Consider the following 10,326-nt stretch of genomic DNA (forward strand, 5'->3'; position numbering starts at 1 on the left):
TTTAAGATGTCTCGTAGATTTCATGTAAAGATATCTAAAATATTTGTTGAAAATCTCAATGACATATCTACTTTTAATAATTTATCAACATATCATGAATTACAAAATTGTCATTAAATTGTTAATCGTTTTAAGTCTTACGAAAATAAAAAAGGGTAAACTAATACTGGATCGACTAGTCGATTTCTTATCACTTAATTCTTCTTTTATCTATAATGACCTTAGCCAATCCAAATCGCGTTTGAGATTGTCAACTCGATCGTCTCGAGTAATTGCGCGACTAATTAATTACAATTATTTCCTGACGACTTTTCCGATTTCCTCCAGACATGGCGAGGTCGCAGAGAAAGGGAACAACGGACTCGAAGAACTCGAAAAAAAGTGGAAGTCGATTGAGACTGAGAAGATCCGATATGTCGAACATCAAAAGAGCCCGAAGTCGAACCCTGAAGATGACCATCACTATTGTTGCCGTCTTCATCCTTTGCTGGACTCCATATTGTGCAATGATATTGTGGTAAGCTTACATAAAATCATACCTTGATTTTAAGGTGTTACGAAAGGGTCATTCTATATACATCAAACATTTATAAATATTAGAAATTGGTGATCTCAGTCGCCGAGACGGATATTAATGACAAGTGCAGAGACACTATTTTGTGCTCTTTATTCGCGTATTTTACTAACATTTCACAGGTTTTCATTATTTTAGGTACATTTTCAACCGAGACGGCACCAGTTAAGTGAACCTGAGCTTGCAAAATGTGCTTTTTTCAATGTCAATCGTCAACGTTCATGCCTTTTTATTAACATTTCTCTGTTTTTTATGATTTTAGGTACATTTTCGAGCGACACAGCGCAAGTTTGGTGAACCTGAGCTTACAAGATGAGCTTTTTCAACGTTAATTGTCAACGTTCATGCCTTTTTATTAACATTTCTCTGTTTTTTATGATTTTAGGTACATTTTCAAACGAGACAGCACAAGTTTGGTGAACCGGAGCTTATAAGATGAGCTTTTTTTCAACAGCAATCGTCAACGTTCGTGCCTTTTTATTAACATTTCTCTGTTTTTTATGATTTTAGGTACATCTTCGACCAAGACAGCGCAAGTTTGATGAACCTGAGCTTGCAAAATGTGCTTTTTTTTCAACGGTAATCGTCAACATTCGTGCGTTTTTATGAATATTTCTCTGTTTTTTGTGATTTTAGGTACATTTTCGACCAAGACAGCGCAAGTTTGGTGAACCTGAGCTTGCAAAATGTGCTTTTTTTCAACGTCAATCGTCAACGTTTATGCCTTTTTATTAACATTTCTCTGTTTTTTATGATTTTAGGTACATTTTCGACCGAGACAGCGCAAGTTTGGTGAATTTGAGCTTGCAAGACGTGCTTTTTTCAACGGCAATCGTCAACGCTTGTGCCAACCCCATGGTGTATGGTAGTTATGCTGTGGATTTCCGAAAAGAGTGTCGTCGGTGTTTTCTGCCTTACGAAGCGAGAAACGTGAACGCCAATCCAAGGTTGACGCAGCGTAGTGCCGGTAATTAATTAAACAAGGATAAAATATAAATTATTAGGTTGTCGGGAAAGTGATAACTCATTTTCGCAAGAGATGGCAATTGAAAAATGCGTTATGACTTTCCTGACAACAAATTTGTAGGACATTTTCTCGGGTTCGAAAATCTCGACGAAGCTAATGTCAAATGACAGTAAAAAATAAATCAATTTGATCACGATCAAAAAGTAAATATTCTTTTTATTTTTGAAAATCAACCCCCTTTCTCTTGTTGCAAAATCTGGACAATTGAAATCGGGTGTTACTTTGTTTATTTTTAAAACCATGAAATATTAAAAAAAAGAATGTCCGACGTTCGGGGATGTTGATAAAAAAATCGACTTAGTCCATTCGAAATTAAATATTCTTGGTATTTTTAAAGATGAACCCCATTTCTCTTGTTCCAGAATCAGGACAATTGAAATCGATGTCCCCGGGCGTCACTTCATTATTCCTTAGGACAATGAGAAGCGTCTTGCGCGATATTTTACGAGGTGCGTACGACCACATTTTCCTGAAAAACCTCGAATTCTTGATGAACAGCATTCATTACGAAAATTGAATATGCAAAGGCGTCTTCTCTTACTCGGGGGTTAACCACTTCACACTCTTGCGCAACCTTTAACGGTAGGAAAAAAAAGTCAGGCCTTGTAAACTCAAATGAGGCATACAAAGTGGTAAATAACTTTTCCCGGTAGCTTCTCGATTCCAGAAAAACAATAGAAGTTAAGTATTAAGCTGAAGTGAAACACCCCGAAGAATTCGATCTAGTCGATTTGAATAAGATACTTTCTTTTAACCCTTTGGCTACTAAGAGTGCCTAAAGGCGCCCGACGTTTGGTCCAATATTGCCTGCACGGTCAGACGAATTTCGCCCATATGTCGAAATGACTCCGTGTTCAAAGGGTTAAGGGTATTGGATCGGACTATCACAATCTGCCTGACCTGTCCAACTGTATGAACTGTTAAGGTGAAGTGAAACCCCCCTAAAATCAGTCGATTCGAATAAGACACTTTTTTTAACCTTTTGGCTACTAAGAGCGCCTAAAGGCGCCCGACGTTTTGTCCAATATTGCCTGCACGGTCAGACGAATTTCGCTCATATGTCGAAATGGCTCTGTGTTCAAAGGGTTAAGGGTATTAGGTCTGAATTTACAGGTCAAGGAATGACCACGGAATAATATATGTTAAGGGAGTCGTTTTTGGGTTTAATTATTAATTTTTACCCCTTTTTATACAGTTTGCAGCACTCGTACGAGAAGTACTGACACGTACCAGATGAACTTAACACCTGTAACGAGTTCCAGGATACCGAGTCCTGGCGTCGTCGAAAAGGTGTCCCTTCGAGAAATGGTAAGCTCTTAATAATTTTATTCATTTATCCGCATGTTAATTTATTTATCCAGACTAAGCAAACCGCAATTCTTTTTTAATTAAAAATTAAAATTCACGANGAAGTGATACCCTCCTAAAATCAGTCGATTCGAATAAGAGTCTTTTTTTAACCCTTTGACTACTAAGAGCGCCTAAAGGCGCCCGACGTTTGGTCCAATATTGCCTGCACGGTCAGAGGAATTTCGCCCATATGTCGAAATGGCTCCGTGTTCAAAGGGTTAAGGGTATTGGATCCAAATATCGAATCTTCTCGGATTAAATTCCATTTTTCTTTTCGAAAATCTTTCGCGTATGCTTAGGTACGAGCTCGTTAAACCGTTTGATGTGGTTATTTAATTATTATTGTAGAAGGGTAACGATTGTTCAAGACTCGATAATCAAACGGTTTCTGTTCGGGTCGGTATTGGGATTCGTTTGTCGTGCATAATTTCCTGTCAGTCGAAGCAGGAATTAACCCGAGAGCGACAAACGCTTCAAAGCTGAGTATCAAACGAACAAACCAGCCTCAAGGTCAATGTGCAATCGCAAAGATTCGAGAGGTACAATTACCAATTGCCAAGTGCAATGAGATGGATCGATACGCCTGATCGGGCCGAGGACTGAAATTAACTCCGGTTAATCTGTGATTAACCTATAAATTACAGTCTCCATCCTTTATCCTGGTTAAGGTGATGTGACGGGAAATGGTTAACAAAAGTTATTACGAAAAATGGTGACATTTCGATTTCAAATTTCTCCTTCCGCTATTTAGTCTGACTATGAATTTCTTATTCCCTTATAAAGCGATAAATGTGATTAAACAATTTTATCCGTAAAATGTCCGCGAATTACAAATTTTAAAATATCTTGCGTTTGCATAGAAAAAAGAACACTTATAAGTAATTTTATTTGTTTTATGGTTAACAAAAGTTATTACGAAAAATGGTGAAATTTCGATTTCAAATTTCTCCTTCCACTTTTTGGTCTGACTATGAATTTCTTATTCCCTTATAAAGCGATAAATGCGATTAAACATTTTTATCCGTAAAATGTCCGCGGATTATAAATTTTAAAATATTTTGCGTCTGCATCGAGAAAAGAACATTTATAACTAATTTTATTTGTTTTATGGCTAACAAAAGTTATTACGACAAAATGGTGAAATTTCGATTTCAAATTTCTCCTTCCACTTTTTAGTCTGAATATGAATTTCTTACTCCCTTATCAGGCGATAAATGAGATTAAACATTTTTATCCGTAAAATGTCCGCGGATTATAAATTTTTAAATATCTTGCGTTTGCATCGAGAAAAGAACATTTATATGTAATTTTATTTGTTTTATGGCTAACAAAAGTTATTACGACAAAATGGTAAAATTCCGATTTCAAATTTCCTCTTCCATTTTGTAGTCTGACTATGAATTTCTTATTCCCTTATCAGGCAATAAATGAGATTAAACATTTTTATCCGTAAGAAAAGTACGAGGAGTAATAATTTAAACTCCCCCGGTATTGAATAAAAATTATTTATAGATAGTCACATTGTTTTATTGTTAGGTAAAGTTATGTTCACTTCCAAGGATGGTGGGTACTAACAAGATTCATTTTCCTAAACCTTATTATCCTATTATCCCGAAACTTTCCCGTATAAAGGTAATCTTCTTAACTGCTAAGTAATTCTCCCTAATTATTAATTAACATTATTTCCGAAAACTCAGGTTGGATGGAGAATTACCGTGCAGTGGTTGGCAGGGAATTTGGCTTGCAAATTCTTCCACTTTCTGCGACCCTTGGGACTCTACTTGTCCAGCAACATCCTCATTTGCATCTCCATCGACAGGTCAGTGATGATTGCAAAATGTGACGTGACGTCCCGGACCGAAATCGAAAAATCAAACGAGAGCTCTAAAAATATTCATTAATATTGCTCCTTTTCATTTACCACCTCGAGTAATAAATTTCAGTTCCAGCGATTAGCAATTTCATGGGTTAGAAATTTGCGTCGTTAAAGATATTCATAAAATTCTTAGACTTTTTACTAACACTAGCTTGGAATAAAATTGTATTATATTTTTTAAATTGTATTATAATTGTATGAAATTCCGCTGGATCGTTTTTTTACTAATACTGGATTGGAGTAAAATTCTAAATTCGGAGTATTGGAAAGGAATTAGGAAATGCGCATTTATTATCAATGTCTAAGTTTTAATATTTCATGATGTCGCATTATAATTTTATGAAATGCCACTGGATAATTTTTTACTAATAATGGATTGGAGCAAAATTCTAAATTCAAAGTATTGAAAATGAATTACTAAATACGCATTTATTATCAATGTCTAGGTTTTAGAATTTCATGACATCGCATCATAATTTGATGAAATTCCACTAGATAATTTTTTATTAATACTGGCTTGGAGCAAAATTCTAAATTCAGAATATTGAAAATTAATTGCTAAATACGCATTTATTATCAATGCCTCAGTTTTACAGTTTCATGACATAACATTATAATTTGATGAAATGCCACTGGATAATTTTTTACTAATAATGGATTGGAGTAAAATTCTAAATTCAGAGTATTGAAAATGAATGACTAAATACGCATTTATTATCCAATTTCTAAGTTTTACTAATTATCCAGTGGAATTTCATAAAATTATAGTGAGATATCATAAAACTCCAAGATTTATCTTCCTCGACAGTTTTACACCAATTTCTTCGTCATTACTTTACCGAAATGACATATAGAACCCTTCAGTCCGTATAATTAGGAACATAGACTGTAAAAGACTTCAACATAAATATAAATCTCGGTAACGTGACGCGCCAGCTTATATTACCACTTGAGTATTCAAAATGGCGTCACGACCAAAAAGTGTATAGATGAATTTTAGTTTATTGACCTTTATTAATTTAAGGTTTATCACCTTAAATTGACAAAGAGGTCAACCCGTCTTCTCCGTCTATGCAAAGTACATATACGATGGCTTCGTGATCATGTAGCTTTCAGGAAAATTAATCGTTATGACAATATCGCTTCTCTGATGGAGACGCGAAAGGGCGGAACGTGTCGATCGATTTTGCGCACGTCGCACCTCTCATATACGCACTTTCGCAGCACAAATTGTCAAAATATTGTAACTTACCAGTAAACTATCTTATGAATTGTACAAAAGTCGGTAATAATCTGTATAACTAAGCCTGTACGATGTAGTTCACTTAGAACAGGCAGAAATATACCTTTCAAAAATGTATCTATGACCGCGGCAAGATGGCGTCGCGTCGCCATCTTGGAATTTGTTACTCAGCGTATCTACGTACGATGTTTTATAGTTGCATTATAGTTACATAACGCTGGAATAACGTGATATATAACGAATAAGGCAAATTGATACCCAGCTCGGCATTTATGCATCCTTTTCAGGTACTTTGCAGTTCTTTATCCACTAAAAATGGACGAGGCAAGGCATCGAGGGAAAGTAATGCTTTACGTGGCTTGGATATGCAGCGTAATTAGTGCAGTCCCTCAGGTGAGAGAAATGTTTTACTGCAAATTAAATCAACGCTTTGACTGCAATTTTACCGCGATACAAAATGCCGCTTTTAAAATTATCCTTATGAGTGGTCTCGGTGATTTTTACACGTACTTTTTAAGCTGTTATGAAAGTAAAATATATATGCTAAAATATTAAAATATTAAGTTTCGGGACTTTTACTGGGACCTCTTTAAGCACTTGTTAAAGTTTCAAATTATTCAGTGCATTCAGTTTAGAGAAAAATTTCATAAATATTTTCACATTTTGTTATGTATATGTTACTTATGTTACCACTTGAGTATTTAAAATGGCGTTACCACCAAAAAGGGTATAAATGAATTTTAATTCATCGACCTGGATTAAATTTCTCAGCGCCTTTCATATCACCTTAAACACGACGACTACCTTGACTATTAAATGCGCCTTCCAGGATGCAACCAGCTTTGCAACGTGCAACTCGGGTTGCCTGCAGACAGGCGCAAATAACTTGGGGAAAACTCTTACCTCTCTTTTCATCAACTGCAAGATTGCGAAACTTTCTTTGATTACTTATTAAAAATTCTTGCAATAATTTTAGGACTCCTGTTATTTCTTAACCTGCCTTATAAGATCACTTAAGAGAAATAATTCCGATAAAAGGAGTTATACTTCAGAAGAAACAATTAAGGTGAAGTGAAACTCCCCTCAAATCAGTCGATTCGAATACAACACTTTTTTTTAAGGATATTGGACCAAACTGTTCGAAACTTTTACACATCACTCGTAATCATCTAAGAATTGTCCTGACACATTAAAAATTTGGATTTTTCCACAAAATTATTTAACTTAGCCCAGACCAGAACCAAAATGGCGTCGAGCTCTCATATTTTGATCCATATACAATTATCGAAGGCTCTGATATGAAAAACGAAAGGGTCAGGACAATTTTACGATAATTTAGAACACTCTGGTAATCGATAAACTCGCATTTGAACGGGATAAAGGCAAAAAAAGTGTCTTATGCGCTTCTATGCCAAAACTATCGGAATACGAGGTCCCGGAGTGAGAATTTAATTGGCCTGGAAATCACAGATGGCGCAGGGGGTCCCTCTACAGTCAATTAGGGCCTCAGAAAGCATGAATCCAGAGGATTTCTGGAGTTTTCCATCAATTTCTTGATATTTATTGTACGAAATCGACAGGTGGAGTATGCCATTTAGTACAATACCCAATATAATTCGACACAGCTGTCGATATAAAAACCAACGTTGGCAACGGAGGTATTTAGAAAGATCTTCTTTATCGACGTCGATCAAGTTCCTCGATGTGTTGCACTTCACCTTAAAGGGCGAAGAAGTCGACGAGCGATGTGAGGTTCTCTTTGAAATTCCCGGAGTTTGGTGAAAATTTGGAGGAAGAAGGCAAACATTGCATGAAATTCCGTTGGAGAAGAAAAACATTGAACATTGCTTGGAGTTGAATAAGATGCATTTTGAAGAGCAATGCTAGCCATTTCCTCCGGAAGTTCCCCGCGCCGAAATCGAACGAATATACGCTTGGCAAATATTCAGCATTGGTATACATATGTATACATGACATATGCATATAAACATTTATGCATGTCCTCGACCCAGGTCCTCGCCCGCGGTTATTTTCAATTTCGATTTAACGATTTCAATTACAAAAGCTTTACGAAGGAATTCTCGAAGTTCCGTCGGTCTCTCCGATAAAGCTTTTCCGCTTTTTCTGGTAATTAGGAAGAATTTTCCAAAAATTAATCAGTTTCACGGATCAATATGTAAATCCGTGCATTTGTAAATACACGTATGTTTATATAAGCGTTTATATACATCTGCAATTTTTCTTGGAATTTTTCTAGCTCGATTCGGCAATACAATTATTTATAATTTCATCACACCAATTATATAAGTTATGGTCAATGATTAAGAACCGTGGTTTCGTGGACATTCTCATTTGTCTTAAATATTCATTAAAACAACCATTTTTATTAACAGCATTCAATAATTTTAAACAGAGATTTTATCAAAGTACAGAAAACTTTGCAGAAAGGTATTAATGGTTAATTAAAATGCCGAGTACCTTATCTTGCTTCTACTTATTTGCTAATAGTCATTTCTATAGCCAGGTATTTTAACAATACATATGCAAATTTGGAACAATGCGAAACTAATATTTTTTTAAATGTCTTATAACAAACCTGGAGAATACGATTTAAAAAAGGAATTGGTTCAAAGTTTCAAATTTTTTTCTTTTTTCTTTGGAAAATGCTAATATATACCTAAAGATATGAACACCTTAAGGCGTTATGAAAGTGCGATATACATAACAAAAAGTTAATATATTTATAAAACTTTTCTCCAAAGTGGGTGCACCGAATTATCTAAAACTTTGACACATTATTGCTCATTAAATTTCATTTTTCGAAAAAAATTTTGCATTTATCTCGAACAAGAAGCAAAAGAAGATTTCTTTTTTTTCGAAAAATGGAACTTCACGAGCATCACGTTCTTCCTTGTGGCTTTCATAATCACGTGTTAAAGTTTTAGATAATCCGGCGCACCCAGTTTGTCGAAATGTTTTATAAATATTTTCACTTTTTGGTATGTATACATCACACTTTCATATCACCTTAAGGTTTCACGTTTTTTATATATGTATAAAATGGGAAAATATTTATAATACTGTTCTCCAAACTGAGTGCACCAAATCATTCGAAAGGCCGTAAGGAAAAACGCGATCCTCGTGAAATTGTATTTTTCACAAAAAAAAATGTAATTTAGTCTAGGAAAAATGAAAAGAAATGGTTTTTTTTCGAAAAATGAAACTTCACGAGCATCATGTTCTTCCTTATGGCTTTCATAATCACGTGCTGAAGAATGATTTGGCACACCCAGTTTGGAGAACAATATTATAAATATTTTCCCACTCTATTTTTATAAAACACGTAAAACCTTAAGGTGATATGAAAGTGTGGTATATACATGTCTAAATATGAAAATATTTATGAAACTTTTCTCATGACTGGGTAGACCAAATTATCTAGAGAATGTCCCTCTGATATCACCTTAACGAGATTCCGTTTCCTTTTACCTGCTCTTCGTTTATTTTCTATTCCACAATTTAATACACTCATTTAAATGCATCGATTTTCAGAGCTTCATTTTCCACGTTGATCAGCACAAGAAGTACCCGGGATATGTGCAATGCGTCACTTTCGGATTCTTCGCCTCGAATGTGGACGAGATCATTTACCAGATCTTCTGCATTATGGGATTTTACCTAGTGCCCTTGGTGGTCATCTGCTGGGTCTACACCAGGATCCTATGCGAAATTAGCAACAAAAGTCGGGAAAATAGCCAAGGTACTTGGTAGCAACGAATATTGCTAATAAAGAAATATAACATTCTCCCAATATTACCCTGAATAATTTACAAATATTTTCTTCCTAATCTTTGCTAAATATCTCGAGCGGCAGAATTTTTTTCAACCCTTTGAACACGGTGCCATTTCGACATATGGGCGAAATTCGTCTGACCGTGCAGGCAATATTCGACCAAACGGCGGCCGCCTTTAGGCGCTCTTAGTAGCCAAAGAGTGAAAAGGTCTCGTAGATTTCATTTGAAGTTATCTGAAATATTTGTTGAAAATCTCAGTGACATATCTACTTTTAATAATTTATCAACATATCGTGAAAATGCATTTTTTAATTTACGATCGTTATCGGACACTTGGCTTGATTTAAAAAAGATTCAACGAATTTTTCACAATATTTTTTATTTTTTTTAAGACGTCTCAGAGATTTCATTTGAAGATATCTAAAATATTTGTTGAAAATCTCAGTGACATATCTACTTTTA

The 10,326-nt window shown here is 35.1% G+C and overlaps 2 protein-coding genes across 2 annotated transcripts; both read left to right on the plus strand.

Moving 5' to 3' along the window:
* Positions 1 to 329: 329 nt before the first annotated feature.
* Positions 330 to 2,921, plus strand: LOC105694681 (gonadotropin-releasing hormone II receptor). The gene is made up of 4 exons (XM_023432618.1): positions 330 to 517; positions 1,336 to 1,541; positions 1,964 to 2,050; positions 2,797 to 2,921. The coding sequence occupies exons 1-4, from the start codon at positions 330 to 332 to the stop codon at positions 2,919 to 2,921; spliced, it is 606 nt and encodes a 201-aa protein (XP_023288386.1).
* A 1,590-nt stretch (positions 2,922 to 4,511) lies between these two features.
* Positions 4,512 to 9,841, plus strand: LOC111674002 (gonadotropin-releasing hormone II receptor-like). The gene is made up of 4 exons (XM_023432619.1): positions 4,512 to 4,583; positions 4,649 to 4,770; positions 6,358 to 6,463; positions 9,623 to 9,841. The coding sequence occupies exons 1-4, from the start codon at positions 4,512 to 4,514 to the stop codon at positions 9,839 to 9,841; spliced, it is 519 nt and encodes a 172-aa protein (XP_023288387.1).
* Positions 9,842 to 10,326: the final 485 nt, after the last annotated feature.

Source organism: Orussus abietinus, unplaced genomic scaffold, assembly GCF_000612105.2.
Source record: "Orussus abietinus isolate OABI.00-Male unplaced genomic scaffold, Oabi_2.0 scaffold375, whole genome shotgun sequence".
In the NCBI taxonomy this organism is placed as follows: domain Eukaryota; kingdom Metazoa; phylum Arthropoda; class Insecta; order Hymenoptera; family Orussidae; genus Orussus; species Orussus abietinus.